The 20,692-nt window shown below is 40.5% G+C and overlaps 2 protein-coding genes across 9 annotated transcripts in view; one reads left to right on the plus strand and one right to left on the minus strand.

Moving 5' to 3' along the window:
• Positions 1 to 20,692, minus strand: part of LOC145431882 (uncharacterized) — a 97,113-nt gene that overhangs the window by 38,507 nt on the left and 37,914 nt on the right. The gene's annotated exons all lie outside the window — the stretch shown is intronic.
• Positions 520 to 5,766, plus strand: zic3 (zic family member 3 heterotaxy 1 (odd-paired homolog, Drosophila)). Its single transcript, XM_026145036.2, has 3 exons — positions 520 to 1,838; positions 2,599 to 2,762; positions 3,343 to 5,766. Exons 1-3 carry the CDS (start codon positions 848 to 850, stop codon positions 3,523 to 3,525), a joined length of 1,338 nt encoding a protein of 445 aa, XP_026000821.1. The 5' UTR covers positions 520 to 847; the 3' UTR covers positions 3,526 to 5,766.

Here is a 20,692-nt window from a genome sequence, read left to right on the forward strand (position 1 = left end):
TAGATAGATAGATAGATAGATAGATAGATAGATAGATAGATAGATAGATAGATAGATAGATAGATAGATAGATAGATAGATAGATAGATAGATAGATAGATAGATAGATAGATAGATAGATAGATACTATATAAAACCTACAATACATTTTAGTTTTTCTAAGTTCAATACTACAAATTTCAGTTCAAAAGTGCCATAAGTGGTTGCTCGAAAAGTTAACTTTCTAGTATATCCTCTACAGATTGTAGATTATATATTTCTCTGAATCTTTAAAATTGTTTGGGAGTTTCATCAGGAGTACGACTCGTGTACGGCTGCATTTGACATGCGCTCCACATAACACATGCAGGATCTGCGCTAGAGCGTTGTTATACCTGCAAAATAATGCCTGCAACAACCAATCAAATGAAAGCAATTGAGACGAACTGCCATCTTCAATAACAAACTGTGCCAATCACCAGAAATCAAGCCAATTACCACCCTTCGTCGCAGTCACGTGTTACAGGGGTAGCAGAACGCCGATTGGCCGTCGTAGCACTGCCTCCCGAGTTCATTTATGTTCTGGGAGTGAGTGATTGACTTTATCAGTCCAAGGACATCATCCGCCTGGTAAGGGGGGGAAGTTTGATCCTCTTTCTCACGGATTGCAGTCAACGGGAGTTTTTTCTCCCAACTCTTTGCATAGGATTTTTCCCCATTTTGGCTTGGTTTGTTTTTGTTGTTTTTGGATTTTTCCGCGCAACGTGGTACATCTCGACGCAGTGTGCAGCTTGCGCGCTCCGCTAAACTGGATTTTAATTTTATTTTCAGTTTTTTTCTTCCCAGCTCCTGAGTTTGCTTCAAGCTCATGACTATGCTTCTTGATAGCGGTCCGCAGTTTGCATCGTTAGGAGTGGGGGGCTTCGGGACGCCGCGGCACCACGAAATCGGGAACAGAGACCCTAGTCTGGGACTGAATCCCTTCAGTGATTCCTCCCACTCCGCTGCTTTTAAAATCAGCCCCGTGGCTCACGATATCGCTTCCAGCCAGACATCAGCTTTCACACCGCAAGCCAGTGGATATGCAGCTGCACTGGGACACTCTCACGGCGGGCAGGTGGGCTCGTACGGCGGGGGAGCTTTCAATTCAACACGAGACTTTCTCTTCCGGAACCGGAGCGTTGGAGAGTCCACAGCTCCGAGCACCCAGCATGGGATCTTTGCAGCTTCGGCGGGGAGCCTCCACGGGCCGCCCGGGATCACCGATAACCCAGGACATTTGTTGTTTCCAGGACTTCATGACCAGGGAGTGAGCCACACTTCATCCAGTGGACATGTTGTTAACAGCCAAATGCATCTTGGCTTGCGCGGGGACATTTTCGGCAGACCTGATCCGTATCGTCCTGTAGCGAGCCCTCGGACAGACCACTACGGGGCTCAGCTCCACAACTACAACCACCCCATCAACATGAATATGGGGATGAATGTGCCGACACACCACGGTCCGGGAGCCTTCTTTAGATACATGAGGCAACCGATCAAGCAAGAATTATCATGCAAATGGATAGACGAGAACCAGATGAACAGACCCAAAAAGACTTGCGACAGGACTTTCAGCACCATGCACGAGATGGTCACTCATGTGTCCATGGAGCACGTCGGCGGCCCCGAGCAGAGCAACCACGTCTGCTACTGGGAGGACTGCCCGAGAGAAGGGAAATCTTTTAAGGCCAAGTACAAACTCGTCAATCACATCCGTGTGCACACGGGCGAGAAACCGTTCCCATGCCCGTTCCCCGGATGCGGGAAAATATTCGCCAGATCGGAAAACCTGAAAATACACAAAAGAACACATACAGGTAGGCACCAACAGCATCTTAGCATCATGTAAAAAATATAGAAAGAGAGCCTATTTTTAAATAGACCCCATGCTTCAGTGTTCCAGATATAAACGTGCATGTTGTTGTGTTATTGTTTACGAGGTCCTTTTCAGAAATTGGACCAACTTTTCTAATGGCGATAAGCTCCCAGTTTCCTTTTTTCGAAATTATATGAAAATATACAGATTGGATAATGTTTCCACAGTAGAGTATAAACCACATTGCTCTGCAACTTTGCTGTAGTGTTCAGCCTCGTTAATTCTTGCAGCTTTTGTCCTGAGAAGTTTTGTGCCAGTCCAAAAGATACTTCATTTACTTTACGCCAAACTTTCGGTGCATTTGCTGTATTGGTGCTTAGGGCAGACACGGGGCTCGTGTGCTTTTTGAACACATTACAAGTAAGCAATTTCTGGCTGCGTTCATAATTGTCGCTCTAGTTCAGTCAGTGCACGGTACAGAATGCCCTGTTGATTCAGTATTTACTATACAAGAGCACACGCACTGAGGAGGCCAGTAGTAGCATGAAGGAGCAGGCCTCTTGAATAAATAAAGCCTGACAGAGCAGTGTGTAGTAGTGGAGCAGTATCCATGTCGCCCCGAGAATGTAGGTTACTCTGTTATATAATAGGCTGCAGACAATTTACATCTTGTGTCTTCGGATTTACAGTCGGTGTTACAATGGGGGTTTGTTTGTGCGGGCCATTGAGGGGTAATTCACGATGTTTATTTAATCCTCCAGGTGAGAAGCCGTTTAAGTGTGAATTTGATGGCTGTGACAGACGCTTCGCCAACAGCAGCGACAGGAAAAAGCACATGCATGTGCACACATCAGACAAGCCATACATCTGCAAAGTGTGCGACAAGTCATACACACACCCTAGCTCTCTCAGGAAACACATGAAGGTAATTAACGTCTTCATTACTCCTTAAACACATTAACACACTCACACACACGCCACTCCACCTCCTTTACCACAGACAGAGACCATCACAACTTTAGGCTTTTTTTTTAAGATGTTATAGGCTAGCCCAGTCACACTGCAAAAAAAGGTACAAAAATGGTGTGCAATCACAATTAGTGTGTTAGCGGCTCTTGATTTTAAATAGCTAAAAGATTAAACGATTAATAGTTTAAAAAAAAAACTCCCCCTTTGTTGTTGTTCTCTGATGATGGATTTTGATTTGTATTTTTCTTTAAAATAGCCGTCTTCTATAAATATCCGCTAGCAATAAGCAATTTTTTAAAATATATTTTAACCATCTAGTACTTTGAGAAAACCTATTTTTATATAAACTTTAACAGTGTGTTGATGCGGATATTTCTATGCAGTCCAGAAGCTCGCCTGTTTACCATTACAGTTGCCCCATAAAACTCAGAGCTAATCCGCATTTAAGTTCAGCCTCCTTCCATAAAGACACTTAAAGGTCACCGTTTACAATGACTGCCTCAGTAACTCAGTGCTCGTGTCCCCATGTTTTGCAGGTTCATGAGTCTCAAGGATCTGAATCGTCTCCAGCAGCAAGCTCCGGATACGAGTCGTCCACACCGCCAGTCCTGGTCTCAGCCAGCACTGAGGACCCGACAAAAACGCCGCCGTCAGCCGTACAAAACACGTCTGGTCACAGCGAAGGACTGGCACCCAACTTTAATGAATGGTACGTTTGAAGTCAGAAGAACAAATTCCCTCTCAATGTGGACCAAGAGGATGAGCAGGAAAAAAAACATTAAAAAAAACTATTCATTTTCACTCCACACACATACACACACACATACACGCACACATCATCATCAGATACACACGCAAACACACGCGAATGGGATTGGAACAAGAACAACAGCAGGAGATGAGAGCAAAAGCCAGCACCAAGCAGGCCACGTCCGTTCTCAGGATCACGAAATTTGACTTTTATTCCGCAGTTTTGAGGAAATCAAATAAATCACGAATAAATAAACGCTATACTTTCTCAATATAAATAAATGTTTTTTTATCCTTTAGTTAAAGTTTTCAGAAAAAAATGTTTTATTTTTCATTTTATGTATTTTCTCAAATTTTTATTTAAAAAAAAAGAATAAAAAAGGAAAATTATTTCACGCTGTTTTATATAACGGTGACGCTCTATTGTCGCCTCTTCAATTGATTGTTGAAACTTCAAACAGTCTTAAGAAACGTGCCAAAGTCTTTGTCATGAACTTGAACACAGAAAAAAAAATCATAACTAAATATTATCTCGTGAATGTATTTCCTTGTTTGATGGGGTCGAATCTGTTGTCAACGTCCGTTTTCAGGTGGAGAAATGTGGTATTAGGTTACGATTGTTACCGTTGAATATAACGTTGCCTTTTGTTAATACCGTTGTAAATACATATCCATGATGCCATATTTATCAATTTGTAATTTAATTATGGGTATAAGTTCTGAAACTTAAATGATATTTATGGAAATGTTTTCTAACAAGAACTGTACAGTTTTGGTCATAACCAGCTTAACATGGAACAAATGATAAACTAAAGCTCCAACATCGCGATTGTATCCTTCTGTTTTTTGTTGTTGTTTTATTTTTTCCTTTTTAACCAATAGGCCTACATGTGTCTTATTTGGATTAATTAAATCATTTATATGAATATTATGGATTTGTCTATATATAATGCAGATATTTCCGTCACTTTTATTTTGTTTATGAGACCATTGACATGTAAAATCATTGACTTTGTAGAGCTGAGTTCAGTTGAGCTGAGAAGCTATAAAACGGTTCTGTTGTTATCTTTATTTTTGGTTAAATTTAAACTTTTTGTGTATTTTACTTTTATAGAATCAGAACTAGATGTCAATCTTAGCATAAACTCAGTATTGGGGGAAGAAGAAAAAAAAGAGAGAAAAGAATGAACCCATCAGCCTATTGCACTCCTATACTACAGGTCTTAGAGTGTGCGAAGTCATGATTTCCAAATCAAGGTGACAGCATTTTGAGTATTTCAAATTGAGGTCAAGACCCGAACTATATGCGCCAGTATGGCAACCTTTCTAGTTCCAGCAGTGTCTTTGTGCAAGTATGTTTAAATGTGTGCATCGGCAACAATGGAACTGTCACAACACAGTATCTTCAAAAATAAAAAAGTTTTTTTTGTCTGTCAGCTTGCATTGTTTTAAATGTAATTCTGTGAAACTAAGCGTGTTATTTGTTGTGGTGTTGCATATAGAGCAGTTTGATTACACATTTGCTTGTTTTGTGTGAATAACTTGTCAAGATGACATTTTTGTGTTTAACAAAATTTAGTGGAAGGAATTCTAGATCTATGTGGGTTGGGGAGAACACGTTCAGTGGCAAAAAGAGTTACAGCATTGCATTGTAACCTATTCTCAAGAATTAAATATTATGCATACACAAAGTATATTGTACTCATATGAGAACAATTTCAGACCACCAGCACTACTTTTAAAATAAAATGTAAAAACGGTACCTCTTGACAGTGATATATGAAATAAGTTTATTTAAATAATTTAAGGAATATATGTTTTATATGCTATTTTCTATACCTTAATTTAAAAGAAGTACTTTTTCTTATTCCCACCACCTTTCTGCCCCATGTCCAGAGGTCAGAGAATAATATCTGATGTATAAACACAGCTAGAATGTGATGTTGTAACACTTTCTGGGAGAAATGGGTCACAATCCAAGTTATTCCTGAAGAGCAAAAATGTTTTACTGATGAACTGTGTCACTGTGCCACATCGAGGCAAACCATGTTACAACAGCAGGCCTATGCGTTAGCCTATAGCTACCAGAGTCAAACGTTCCTTGTACTTTTTAGGCTACTGTATGTTGGTTGATTTATTTTATCAACTATTTATGAAGAAATGTGAACGGAAATTTTGACTGAAATTAAACAAAACATTATGAAAAGCGACTGTCAGACTGCGCCGTTGATTATTATCAGCATGTTGTTCTGCACCCTGCATGTTAACGCATATAACCGACACTGCTTGCCATGCTATTTAGTAGGAGTCACTTGAACTTGACACTGATTAAGGCGCCATCTTAGTATCTTGGCCTTTGTGTGTGTGTGTGTGTGTGTGTGTGTGTGTGTGTGTGTGTGTGTGTGTGTGTGTGTGTGTGTGTGTGTGTGTGTGTGTGTGTGTGTTCAATGGAAATCCTAGGGGGAGGAAGTTGAAGGACCACTTCTTGGCAGTGTGTAGGGACTTTAGAAAGGCCGGTAAGGCATCTGTTTATGACTATGAAAGCTGCAAATGTAAAGTTTATTTTCTTCTTCTTCAATGACTGCTTACAGTGATTGAAAAAAAATATATAATAATCCTGTCATGCAGAGTGGAAGACGGGCAACTGAGGACACTGTGTGACCGTGAAAGTGGAGCAGGAATCGTTGCCAAAAGTGGCAGTGCCTCAGCGTCTCCCACTACCCGAACAAGGCACAGCTACATAAAAAACAACCAAAGGAGTTAACACACATCAATAGGCGCCATAATAAGCATTTAAACGGCGAAAAAAATCTGTCTGAATTACAACAAGTGCACATGCACACATCGGGAAAGCCCCGTGTAATAAATAGGAATTTATTCAGTGCTTTAAAATAAAAGAAACAACAACAAATGCACATTTCCTATTGCTCTGTCTGGGAGACTGGTGTAATCTGACGACTTTACTTCCCGGTAAGTCTGACACAGAGGGTTACTTTAAACCCCCACCACACAGTATTCTTCAGCTATAAACAGTTATTGAGAAAAACTGATTCTAATTCTGTTTTGTTCTACTTTTGCGCAAGCGCACCCTTCGCATTTGGTTTGATTTCATTTCTTTTCACCCCTTCCCTCCTTGCCTCCCCCTCCTACCCTTTTCCTCCCTCCCTTCCCAGCTAGTCTAGTCGCACATTTCAAGTTGCTCCTCTCACACACCGTGACGTCAAATAACCGAGACCCGGCTTTCTCCGAAGCACGGCGGCTCGCACGAAGGTTGCATTTTTACGCGCGGATTTGAGATGTCCTAAGCACAGACGTGGCTGCGCTCTGACCCGCAGCAGGTGACCGTGATAAGAGTAAAGAAAGCATACTACGAGGAAATAAACACAACTCTAATATACCTACATTTAAGAGTTAATCACACCTCAGTTTACGTGTCATTAAAAAGCACATTCATGTGAATTTGGGTCATTAATGTAGGGGTGCGTTTAACTCTGCAATTAAAATGCAGCTTGCCAATAAGGTGCATTCAAGCTGTTTCCTAAAACAAGCCATCATTTCCACACTATATGAGAACTCGGTACCGATGATTCAACCCAGACGGAGGAAAAAACATGAAAGGCTCTTTTCTAGTGGGTTCTCAATGGATTAGAACGCAGTGATGGTCACGTGGATGCAGTTGTGTAAAGACAAGCGGCTGTATAACAACAATGTCCCACTGTAGCAGACAACAACTGGCTCTCAATTAGCCTGCTCATTCATCTTGGGTTATCTTATGGATTGCCGTACTGGGCTCCAGTGTGTGCACTCGGAGGATGGCAGCTGACTGTTGGCAGCGTGCAGCAGCCTATAATCTCTCCGCTTATATAGTCTTCTTGTGGTGGTGGGGGAGGAAGGGATCGGAGGCGGAGGGGAGCGGGGGGGCTGGGTGCGGAGAGAGGGGGGGGGTGCATTTTGCAGGGGAAAAAATGGACTGAGACGTACGTCTCGCTTGCGCACGCCGCTGAAGTTTTATATCGGATTGATTGGTCAACCCCAACCCCTTTACCTTCCTCGGTTTTCTCAGTAGCAGAGTATTCGCTGGCTAAGCGGGAGAGCTCGCTCTAAGAGGATAAACTGACACAAGCAGGTCCCAAACGCCTTTTGTCACGCAACGGAGGCTGTGATCTTTAAAAGAAAAAAAAAAGAAAAAAAACAGCAGCTAATTCATCGCTAACTGAAAATTAAGTCATTATTGGACACAAAGTGCAAAGATAAATTTCGATCAATTCACAAGTAACTCGGTTAGTAGGTTAAAAGATAGAGCTGGAGATGCAAGGCTATTATTAGCTTTTATTCGACACTTTAAGCAAGGGGTTATCTGACACAAGGCTGTTTAATAACTTAGGGTGTATTCTATTTTGCTCAAAGGCACAGCAGCACGGCAGTTGGGATACTCTGTATCGGAGACAGCGCCTGCACATCTGCACATGACCGCTTTGCTGATACACGTTCAGGTTTTATCCCATCACTCCTTAATTAATGGGATGCTGCCAAAACTGAAGCATCATAGAATAACTGCACCGAGCATGGGAGTGTGTACTGTTTCTCTGTGTGAGGATATGAATGTGAGTGAAATAAGAGGGTTTCCATCTCCGCATACAGAAACGAAAAATCTGACACTGTTGATATTTATATATATTTTTAATGAAGGCATTAAAACTACACGGTTAACCAGAATAGTGCCTCTAAACTCAGCGTGACAATTAGAGATTGAAATGAAACGGATTTGTAACAGCACGCGGCTGCATATAGCTTCATAAACAATCAGTTGCATACATCTGATAATTAAAAGCCTCCTTTTGTGCTGAAGTTAATCGAAGGTTGTTTCACCTTCGGCAGGGTGCTGAATATGCATCCGCAAGGTGCCTTAGTCCACGTGTTTCTTTATATGTTAAGGTGTTTTGTGGCTTTTGTGATGGAAACTGTTGAACACAATGGCATTGTGTTTGCCTTCAATTATCCTTCAACTCACTCACACTAGGCTAGGTTGGACGCTCACCTAATGCACATTTCGTGACGATTTATTTGCCCCTAACACTGTGTCGCACGAGGTGATGAGTGGAAGTTGTTGGCCTGTCATTTCCACAAAAGAACAACAAAACATCGCAAAATAAAATAAGTTACTCACCAAGTTCAGTTTCTAAAGCGTCTCACACTTTGACAGCAGCAACAAATTGCCTAAAAAATGCACCTGGGGATTATAATTCGAAATAAAATTTACTTCGAGGCTTCTTAGCCACCTCCCTCCAAGATAAACAAAGCATTCTTTCAAAAACATTTCTATTATGCTGTGAGCTGAAAGACAATCCATTAGCAGGATGTCCAACAGGAGACAGCGGCAATTCCCCAACATCTGGCAGGGTGTCAGAAACTTGATGAATTCCTTATCAGAGCGGGCGCAGGAATCAAAGCTAATAGGTCCCTGGAGTAAGGTCTCTGGCAAACGTTCATTCAGAAAAGCAGATGTTCAGCAATTGTGCCTTGCGTTTGTCTTTTGACAGATATATTTTCAACACTTTTGAGAGGTGGCAAATGGGTAAATGAGCAATTGACATCCATTTAATGACCCGTTGCTCTGCCCTGAACGCTGCGGTTGTGATGCTTCCTCCCAAACAGGAGCAATAACAAGCCTCTCCCTAACTGCTCTCCCTTGAGGAAGCGAAAGCAGTTTTATGAATCGCTGAGATGCATATTATTGAAAAAAGGTGTAATGCTGACGTGCACTTAAACCGTTAAACAGTGTGTGCCCTTAACTCTCACCACCTGCAATTAAATCGTTAATTACAGCCAAAGCGGCCATTATATTTGGCCTTTACATCACCTGCAGAGTCAACAAAAAGCTACAATTAGTTCAGATCGCATTAAACGCGTGATTCAGCATCTCCAACAAACTTTTTTTTGTTTTTCAACTTGAGAGCACAAGACAGACTCAAGCTCACAGGACGGGTTCTCCCCCGAGGGGACGGACAGCTGCGCTCACATATTCATTGCTCTCTTCAAATAAAAATGACAATGTCGTTAATTTAGCCCCCTTCTTAAGACAATGAATTAGAATTGGAGAGCGTCTTTCCATTATTTAAAGAGCTCGTTCATTGCCTGTCACGGCGATTTTGTTCGCGCGTGCGCAATGCCCTGAGCGGCTGCACGCTCTTAAGTTTGCTGGAACATCAGAGCAATCAGAGGGCGCACATGGGTTTAGTGTGAACATCCACATGTTGAAGGTTGGTAGATAGATAGATAGATAGATAGATAGATAGATAGATAGATAGATAGATAGATAGATAGATAGATAGATAGATAGATAGATAGATAGATAGATAGATAGATAGATAGATAGATAGATAGATAGATAGATAGATAGATAGATAGATAGATAGATGGATGAAGAAGTAAATAAAAACAAACAACAATACCAATTGTGTCCCAGAAATGCCAATCAAGGCATAAAGGGGGGAGATCTAGTTGCATAATGTCTGCGCAATCTTTAATCCGTTATGGATATGCATGAGGCAGGGATAGCACCATGAACAACATCCCGCCACAGCCTCAGCACGTGTTTACATGATTTCTGGCATCAGAAAAACAAAGGAAGAAACAATGAACGATAACTACTTTTTTCCCGCAACTTCCCATTCAGGCAGGCGGTGGGGGTTGACCTGCTTTTTTATTTTTAGAAATAGAGTATATTCACCTTTAAAGACTGAAAACAATCTTTGTGATTTAAATTCAGGAAACATAACATGATAACTAGTGTCACCATGATGACAAATTGATTGCATTTGAAGAAGGATGTAGGCAATATGTTGTTCAGGGGGGAATTCTGCTTTTTGTGAAAGGGTTTATATTAGGATTATTTTACGTGTTTTTTTTAACCCAACTTGACTTTGCTTTACTTTTTCTTTTATATTTGTTATATGCTTCAAATATGATCAGGACTGACAGTCAACATTGCCAGTAGTAACCAAAAACACTGATTGAGTCTATTTCCTTAAAGACTGGGCCTAACTGCGTGAGATGAACAGACCTGTTGTGGTTATGACTACCATGGTGCTATAATGTGCCTTCTGTGAAACAAAAATAATCTTCACCCTCCACGCATGCATCTTTTAAAGCAGGTTTCCAAATGTGCACACACAATTGCAGTCACATTCCTGCAAAGAGAATAACAATGAAAAGGGACCAAGGTATATATAGCATAAATATATACACGAAATATGTTTGAGGTTCTGTGAGAGTCAAGGAAAGAAAAACATAAAAAATATGAAAAATATTATATTTTGAAGGAAACAATAGGTGTCATTTCTTGCATTTGCAGCAGTCATTCAAGAGGGTTAAGGATAGGAACCGGTGTTTTAGTATGCGCTAACATCTGTGCTATGCCAGCAGCAGAGACTGCTGTAATGATTAATATAAGTAAAGAGAGGAAGCATGACACACAATGGCAAGCATAAGGCAACAACAATGCAATCTGGATTTTCATATGTAATGCCCTGGCCCTTGTTAGCTCTTGTAAGCCCATGATCAGAGGTGATCTTATTGTAATAAGATGTGTTTGGCTAACAGAGAAAGACCAGGTTTTTGTGTGGGTGGCGGGGATTCTGGTGCTAAAAGAGAGTTATATTCAACAGCTGTGTTATACAGGTTTTCAACAGCCATAATAAAAAGTGTTAGACATAGCACCAGTTATTTCCCACTTTTCCACTAATCTAGGCTCTGCTTTCCAACTGTGCCTTTTGGCCAAACAGTACACCACTGGCTCATATTTTCGCAACATAAGATATACACTCTGCAGTTTTTTGGTTTGCAGGTATTTTCACATTTCTGTGTTTAACTACTCTATCAAAGCTGAGTCAAAGAGATTTTCTCCCCAAGAAGTATCAACAATCAATTCCATCATGATGGGAAACAATGCAGTGTGGTTACATGCCTTCAACTTTGTGGCATACTCAGCGAACAGTACAGATTTTATTCTTCTTTTTGTTGTTCTATTAATGGTCCCCATCCTGGGACAATAACAGGCACACAGGGGTTTTTTTTTTTTGTTTTTTTTTGAGAGAGGAGGAGGTGTAGGAGGAGAAAAGGGAACCAGGTAGGAGGGCATGATGAAGGGGGGAGGGATGGGAAAGCCAGGTGCTGGTGGAAATTGGCAGGCGATTGCCAAAGCGACCTCATGCCAGGATAATGCATGGGGCCATAGGTGTCCCCCAAGCCAATCCCAACCCTCATGCTGATAGCTTTTCAGAGCCTGTGGGACAATCTCTTCAATAATTGCTTTTCCTGTTTCAATTGTTGTCTGAAGACCAGTAACAAAAGAGAGGGGACTTTGTTTTCCACAAGCATTGCAAAAGTGCGTGCTGCACTGCACTTGGAGCCATTTGTAGTTACCTTATAGTTCTAAACAGGCCAATTTATCCTTGTATGTAAACCAGTATGGTAGTGGTTTTGAGTTTCAGCTTTAAAAAATCATTAAAAAATTCAAGACCCAGAGAGATTTGTGGTCATGTGAGTGACAGGTCAACTATATTGTGCATTATCTGCTATAAACGATGAGAGCTTGCAAGATACTCAAATATAACAACGGTAAATACCTATTTTATTAGTATCTTTGAAATAAACTCTCCATCTCTGTGACATTTGTCTCCTAATGGAGAGAGTGAGGCTTAGCAGGCTTAGTGAACTTTTCTCCACAGTTCTTCTGCACAGGCCCTAAACAAGTGGAAAATGACTTGTTGCTCCAACAACAACAGTACTTTTTTAAGTTGTTCCTTTCTTTGTTATACTAAATAAACAATTTCTTCCCAATTTTGTTATTTTTATCATCTGCCCAACTTGCAAAAACATAGGTATATAAATATGCATGAAGCTAAATATATTTAACAGGCCTTACAATGCAACATATTTTAATTAGAGTAATAAGCCAACTGTGCCAGTGTTAATATAATATTATTAGATTCATCTTCTATTAATGATACAAACAACAGCATAAACAACAGCAATTTGTCTATTATCCGATTACTACTACTGTTATTATTATCAATATCACTATTAATAATAATAACAATAATAATAATAATAATAATAATAATATATCAATATTATTATGAGCTGATTATAATTTTAAATCATATGTTTCTCTGCTAACTTAAACGGTCGGACTGAGCGCATTTAAAACAAAAGAAACTACAAGGCCCGTGTTTTCCAGCTGCAGTGACCTTCCTCTTCCCCCATTGCGCAACTCCAAATAACAGAAAAAGAAAATGTACGCAGTCAAATTATTAACGACCCACTTGTCTTGTTCTTGAGAGATTTGTGAGCGATGAAGGCAGAGAAACCGAGTTCATTTAAAACGGGGTCAAAGTCAGAAGAGGGGAACACTTCAAGAAAATTCTTTCCATTTTAATTAATCGCTACTGAAACTTAAATAACAGACAAATTTCGTCGTTAAAGGGTTAAAACGGCGCGATTTAAAAAAAAAAAAAAGAAACAACAACAACATTTCAAGAATCGAATCGAGACTTTTTAAATCCATTGGTGTACTTTGTGGTGTTTTTCGTCGGTAATTCGTTGTTTAAACGCGATTATTTCTTTTCTTTCTTTCTTTTTAAAGCGTAAAATAAAGCTAACGTAATTTAGATAGATTTCTCCTCTGAATAAAACAAAAGGGTGTGGTGCTGTAACTCAAGCTGCGCCGCAGGTCAGCAAGAAGTTTAATACTGCCAAACCTTACTACGCAGGCGTTTTGTTTTCATTCTTCCGAAGCATAAATAATGTAAGAACCTCTCCTGTCTGTCAGTTACACTTACAGCGCAGCCGTGCATACACTGGAAATAAGGCTGATGGAAGCTGTTGTAAAAGATGATATTATAAGACGTGACACTAACTCAGACTTCAACGACCAAGTTCACACCTTGAAAAGAGGTTTAAAAAATAAAATCTTAACAGAAAAGAATCTGAACAAATTAGTGAGCAAACTTCATTTTTTTTCAACTTCAAACATTTTTTTAGGAAAGCTGACCTATGAATATATAAGTGGCATTTTTAGGTAAGAGTTTGATGCAAAATGTGCAGTTTTATGAAATAGAGTAAAATCTGCGTTAAGGTTAATTTTGTTTCAAGCATATACAGTAAACTTTATATGGTGTTTTGTTTAGATTTTTTTTTTTAAATTGAAACTGGCAACAGTGTGCCAGTCGAATACCCAGTTTAATTTACCTTGTCTTGGGAATGATTTTTTTCCTGTATTACCTAAATAAGGTGAAATCTGGGGCAGGCAGACTCTGTACTGCTTGTCAGAATCAGTGGAGTGTAAAATTGCAACACCAGACAGCCAAGATAATAGCTCAGAAGGGGGCTAATGTTCCTGCTACATTCACAGAACATTTTTATAATGACCGAGTTAAAAAGAAAAAAGTATGGATTTATGCTATATTCAGTTTGCCCAGTTTATTCCTGTTTTGCTCTGTGCTTTATCTTTCCGTAGGCGCATTTGTCCTATTAAAATTAAGCAGTGTAAATTAATTTAGATCCAAAACCGTAAAAAGGAATCGACTTGTGCAGTGCACCGCAGTCTGTCTTCTCCTGTCTGGGCCTCTTAGAATACCTTTTTCTCAGCTTCCTTTGAGAGGGGAGTACCAGTTGGAGGAAAAATATCATTACTGAGTGCCCTTTCTGCCCAATCATGCCACCAGAAGATACTCCCAGTCCCACATACATGGCCAAAGCCAAACCTTTCCTGTTGGTCCCTCAAACAGATGCACAGACACACAAACTTATACTTGAGCACACACATAAATTACATGGGGATTACTGAGACATGGTTCAGAGATGTCACCAACAGGGTCTGATTTGCCAGGCTTTGCTATACCCAAAATCAGCTGGTAATACGTCTGCTTTGAGATCATTCCAAATACCCCCCAAATCCTTGCGTCTCACCATTTAAAACTCCCACAGGTGCTAAACCTAATCTTTCCTCGGACCGAGGTCACCATTCTGGTGGTCTAAGCTTTCTGGCCACTGGATCTCAACTCCTAGCAGCAACTGTTATTTCATATGGTATTAGGAGGTAACTTGCAGAGTTTATGTAGTTTCATCACACATTTAATATAAACTCTCAATACAAAAAAAACTTATTTGCTTAATCAAAAAGAAGAAAAGCAGAAGATAAACTGGAGATTGTTCAGGCTACTGAATTCTGACTTTACTCATAATGTTAGAGCAATGCTTCTTTTTTAAGGATGTTGTTCTGGTGATGTCAGAGTGTTCACAATAATCCCAGCTTGTTCTAAGACTTAGAACCTCATGAAATCTGTCTAAATAAGCATGTTTTCATGTTCTCTCAAGCCCATAAACTAAACCCACCCCTCTTCATTAGGAAGATATAGTGTTTTTAGATTGTTTTGATGTGGTCAGGGAGCAGACGGACCATTGGCTAAGCATTGGAAAGAGCAGACAGTCCAAGCGGTTTAGCCTTGTTTAAAATTATTAATCCACTTCTAATTCCAGCTGGCCCCCTGACAGCACAGAACCCTATCAAAAAAAATCAGCGCCTCCATTGTGAGGCCTGGCAGAAGGGGACTGGGCGTATTTTTTCTGCTCCAATCAGTTTCTAGAGGTTGGGCGATTAAAAAAAGAATCCCAGCCCCCCCTTCCTCGCACAGCGGGGGAATAACGGAATCATTAATTCCCCATTAATTTCAGAAAAAACGAAATGTCGACTCAATGTAGTCCCTTAGAGAAAAGAAAAAGATGGGAGTGACAGAAGCGACAAGTGCCTCTGGTTGCCCAAGAAGTGCTGAAAGGTGACATTCCAAAACTTTACATAAACAGGGGAAAAAACAGTTTAATGTGATGTTTAACAATCCCTTCAGGGTAACCAGCACTTAAAACTACAGTCTGTAAAAGTCATATCAATGCGCACAGAGCACAATTTGCCTGCCGTACTTTATAAAAGTTCTTTTAGTGTTTTAGTAGACTTTTTAGTTCATTTTAATGAAACAACCTTCAAATTTAAATCAATTTTTCAGAAAAAGGCACGTAAAAACACACAGTAAGGCAGAGGTGTGTATATTATATTTTGTGCTGTGAAATAAAAGTACAATTATTTTAAAGATACCTCATTTATCATTTACTGAAAGTAAAGGCTACTGAAATTCTTGTTAGTGTTTGAAATCAGCTCTAAACTTAGTTTTCAATGCCGTTTGTAGTTCGTTTTATAGGCTTCAAATACTAACTTCTCCGTTTGTCTCCAAACCATCCTTCATAAGTTTTTAAGTTATCTTTTATTGGCTTGAAATCTCGCTAATAGCCAGACTTTATTTGCAGTCGACATTATGTTCATGAAATAAATAAAAATCTACCCGTTATGACTCACCTTGAAGGGGTCTTTGTGATTAAGTTACTTCAAGAGTTTATATCTTTTGTCAATAACTGGTTCACATTTTGTCTTGTCCTTTTGCAAGCTGTTCATAAATACAATGATGTTCCAGGCGGCTAACCTCACATACAACAAGGAGGCAGGAGGGGCTGGGCTAAGGAAGGGGGACAACAATGTCAAATCTTGGAGGGGACAAAGAGGTAGTTCTGCTCCGTCTCACCCAATGCAATCACTACACAGCAAGCACACAAATGCACGCGCACCCAGCAAGCAGATAGTTTTTGATTGGGAAGCATGGCTGGGCCCCAAGTGGTGGCCCCTATCATCACCCTTTCATGATTACACACACATGCACATTCACTTATATGCAGACGCACACACAGACATTCATGGGGCCATTATAGCTGTCTCTGCTCAGAGTGACAGCCTTTCATATCTGTCTGTCTCTAAGCCAAGTTGTTATCATCTATGCACCCAACCATTAGCAAGTGTCACAAACACACACATGCACACACATACATGCAAGTACGCGCATCTGCGTGCAAGCACACACACTAGTTTTTCAGGAAATGAGGTCCAATTAGATGTAATCAATGGCGGATAAGTAAAAAGCATTTCAAAAAATTCAATGCTTTTAATTTTTTTAAATTGATTTTTCCACTAATTTCTTGCTCCCCCTCTCTTTCTCGCTGGCTCACCCTCTTTCTCTCTACATCTCTCAGGGTGACTTTTGAGCACTCAGATTGACAGAACAAAAGAGATTGTTGTGGGGATACTAATTATTTAATGAATTCTTTATTTATTTTAAAAGTTCCCTGGGTGGCGATGTGCCCAGACTGTTACAGTAGATGGAAAATTACAGCCTGGAAGACAGTGAGTGACACATGAACAGAGGCAGAGGTGCAGGGGGTGGGCTGTGCCATCTAAACATGCCCATGCCCTTAAAGCCATGGCAACATCCCCTGATCCTGCCAGAACCCCCCACCCACCCACTCACTTCATATCCTGCAACCCCCCTCCTCTCCTTCTCTCCACCTCCATTTGCTACATTGCATTTCAACAAAACTGCCACATTAATCGTGTGTGCTCATTTCAATCCAGCTTTGGTGATTTTTTTTTCTTTACTTTTTAGTAACTCGTGCTTCTTCATTCAAAATCCCAATTTTCCAGAAACAATCCTTAAAATGACAACAATTGACAGCCAATTTCCCTCGGCGAGGGGCCATATGTCCACTTCAATGAATTCCAACCACTAAAAAAATCTTTTCTACACAAGCTTTTTTTTTTCCAAATGATGTGTCCTCTCCCCCCAAAACCGATAAGTAGGGCATGGGGAGAGTAGGCCACTAAAGACCCGGTCGTTATTGATTTGACAAGTGAGTGAATAATTCATCTCTAGTGGCAGGCATCAGCTGGAACAACAGTTTATGACCACTACTGTTACTAGAAGAGACATATCGCAAATCTGACCTTTCCTCTGCCTCTTCCACCAGTCTGTTATGTAGTCTAGCACTGCTCTACTGTATATCCTGTACCCCGCTTTTGTTGGCCTTCCTCGCTTCATGGGAACTCCTTTTATGGTCTCTAGTAATAATTCCAAATGTTCCTTTCAATCCCAGATTTTGTATGATTTCTTCAGCCAAGTGCTGCTTAATTTACGATCATTTCCAGTTTCCCTGCAGCTCTTGGCCAGCAGGACACAAGGACAGCTTTATGCATGGGTGTAATTCACACACGCATTGGCACCGCACCCAGCAACTGCCTGCTATACAGAAATACTGATTTACTCACTACCTCGGTAATAGAAGATGTTAGAAAACAGACAGTTTTGATTGGCTGAGTCATGTTCAAAGCTGTTGCCTGAAAAACACAGATGTGACTGCTGAGCTGTTAATACAAATCAGACATTCCCATTCATGCCAGTACTATGCTGCTGGGCAGATGAATAACTGCTAGTTAGGCAGTGGTTACAACATGCACAGTAGTGCAAATCTGCTATAAGTCAATCTTGTTAGTGCTAACAAAAACACCAGGGAGATGAAAAACAGTCCTTGTGGTGGTAACCTTACTGAAAGGTCACAGACTGATTCCAGGATTTAACTCACTAATGCTCGGTGGCCATCTGAAACTAACAAATCACTGGACCAGCTATGACCTCAGCTCTCCATCTTGATTTCTTCAAACAAGTATCACTTGAACGCACACATTAATTAAGCATAACGCTGCAGTCTCGCAGGTTATTAAAAATAATAGGTTATTAAAACAGTACAATCTTACTTACATCAAATCTCTACCAGAATGTGTACCTTGAAAGATGAGCAAACTGAGCCCATCCCATCTGTACAAAGTACAAAAAAAAAGAAGAGAGAACTCCTGCACTTTATTCTACAAGAAAGGAACAGTCATGCTCCTGAATAGAGCTCTCAGGGTGTCTCGAGCACGGAAAGGCAGAGTTAGTTTCAATCTGTACTCGGACTACCTGCTGAGTTACCAGATCCCCAGCGAGTGTGAAGTCAAGCAGACTGCTTCTCTGACTCAACGCTCCCTGCCACCACCTCCACGCTACATCATGATTTATTCCACAACAACAAGATGTTGAGACTGTAAGATTAAGATGCATTCAGCAAGATGCAGGAGGAAAACATGTAGACATGTGTAAGTTTTCCTGCTCCGTTTTTACATCCTCAGATTTGGTTACATTTCAGCTTTGTACAGTGCATATACGCACATACCGGCGCGCACACAGTCTTTCTGTCAGTAGGTCAAGACACCATAAAGAGTGTCAGAGCAGGCTGAAAGATGAAGTTAAGATGAGTTATGTGCCTGAGCAGTCTGTGACCTTTGCTGCTCTGTCCATATGATATCACTCAGCAGGGAGGGAACCATGGAAAGTTTCAGTCTCAATCCTGCTACTCTGAAAGTGCATACTGCTCTCAGATTATCTGCATTTTAGGAACACATGCATCTACCCAAAGAGTATATTTGATTAGTCGCCCTGGGTTTTTTTTAGCGCTACAAAGAAGGAATCCATTTAAGCAGCTATGCAGCCTGAAAATACCTTTTCTTGGTGTCTTTTCTCTTTTTTCCCGCTTGTTCTTTCTTTCTTGCTCGCTTCCTGTCTTCCTTTGAGCTACGTCTCCCCACTCACTCAAGTACACACAGGGGCCACAGGGAACTCCAAGTTTCCATTCATGCTTCTCATTATCAGGGCATGTCTGTATTTTATGAGGCCGTGTAAACCACTGAATTACTGCACTTTAAAATGTATCCTGACACTATTACGTGACCATGTTGATAGAAAGGCCTTTCATTGCTAAAGCCAGGACCTAAAATGGTGGACGACAAAAGAGCATGACTTGTTAATTATTTTTAACTGCCGGATAAAAATGATTATGAAGTAAGGCAGGATACACAAATGGCTAAGGCCACATCATAAAGCGGCTCCCTGTCTCTGGAGAAACACTAACCTTAGTTTTAGAGGGGAAATGTGAGCATGCACCAAGCAGAAAAACAGACCATTGTGTCCACTTATAAAATTCATCTTAAGCTATCTAAAAACAATTAAATAACACTGAACACAAACAATGAATAATTTGCCATGATTTGCTCTTTAATTAGATGAAGTAAAGCAAATGTGTTTTGCAGTCAAAAAGGCACCACTGATTTCCGCGTCTGTTTGTTATTATCGGAACATAAAATGAAAATAAAATTGCATAAATAAAAAATTGGTCCCTCATAAAATTCAAAAGAGCATATTAAATTATGATACCACATGCAATACATTCAGTTCACACAAGCTGTATTTTTCTGACATGCTATATTAATTAAAGGAAGACATTAATCCCGGTTGTCTTTTCAATTTAATGAACGAGCTTTTAATTAAGTGATTCTCTCATGCAGCCATACACAACGACTTTCAGAGATATATCAGTGTGTGTGTGTGTGTGTGTGTGTGTGTGTGTGTGTGTGTGTGTGTGTGTGTGTGTGTGTGTGTGTGTGTGTGTGTGTTGCCCGGCTTCCTTGTTATTGATTTTTTTTCTTGCATAAGTGCAGAATTCATAGACGGTTTGAAATAGCAGCTTTCACAACTCTGACCATTTTCAAGTCATTAAAATTGCACGTACTCATTTATATGAAAGTGTTGGGCCACATTATATTGAAAATGTAATTTTGCTGACACATCAGCTCAGCCCTGAGGGTTATATACATATATGATAATATATGAACTTCCAGATGAGTCCCAGAAGCGCAGCTTCTTCTCCGTCTCTCTCACACCCTCCAGTGCATTTTTAATACTTGTATGCTTTATTTGACTAATGCTACGATCAAAGCCAATTACACTATTTCCAGTCCCTCCAGTGTTCCCTTGGATTTTCGTGGCTGCTTCCCACAAGTGGTGGTTGAAATATGTATATATGTTTATGTGTGCACATTTATATTCCACGTTTATATTTGTAAACTCGTGTGTGCACGAACAGTAGTGCGGGTGTATCTCAGAGAGCCGCAGCGCCAGCATAGCTAGAGCAGGAGCAAGCTGCTGGTCTGCAGAGCAGTGACAATGATAGGTGGCAGACCAGTCAAAACAAGTCTTGTTCTTTCAGGCAGGGCCAAAGTGCTGCTGAAGAGGTTCTTTTGAGGCACCCTTAATGTGGTAAAGTGATCTCCTCCACAATTGGGACACTCCAAGAGGCCATCCCTGACAACCAGAGCAAAGCAAACTCCCT

Source organism: Astatotilapia calliptera, chromosome 2, assembly GCF_964374335.1.
Source record: "Astatotilapia calliptera chromosome 2, fAstCal68.1, whole genome shotgun sequence".
In the NCBI taxonomy this organism is placed as follows: domain Eukaryota; kingdom Metazoa; phylum Chordata; class Actinopteri; order Cichliformes; family Cichlidae; genus Astatotilapia; species Astatotilapia calliptera.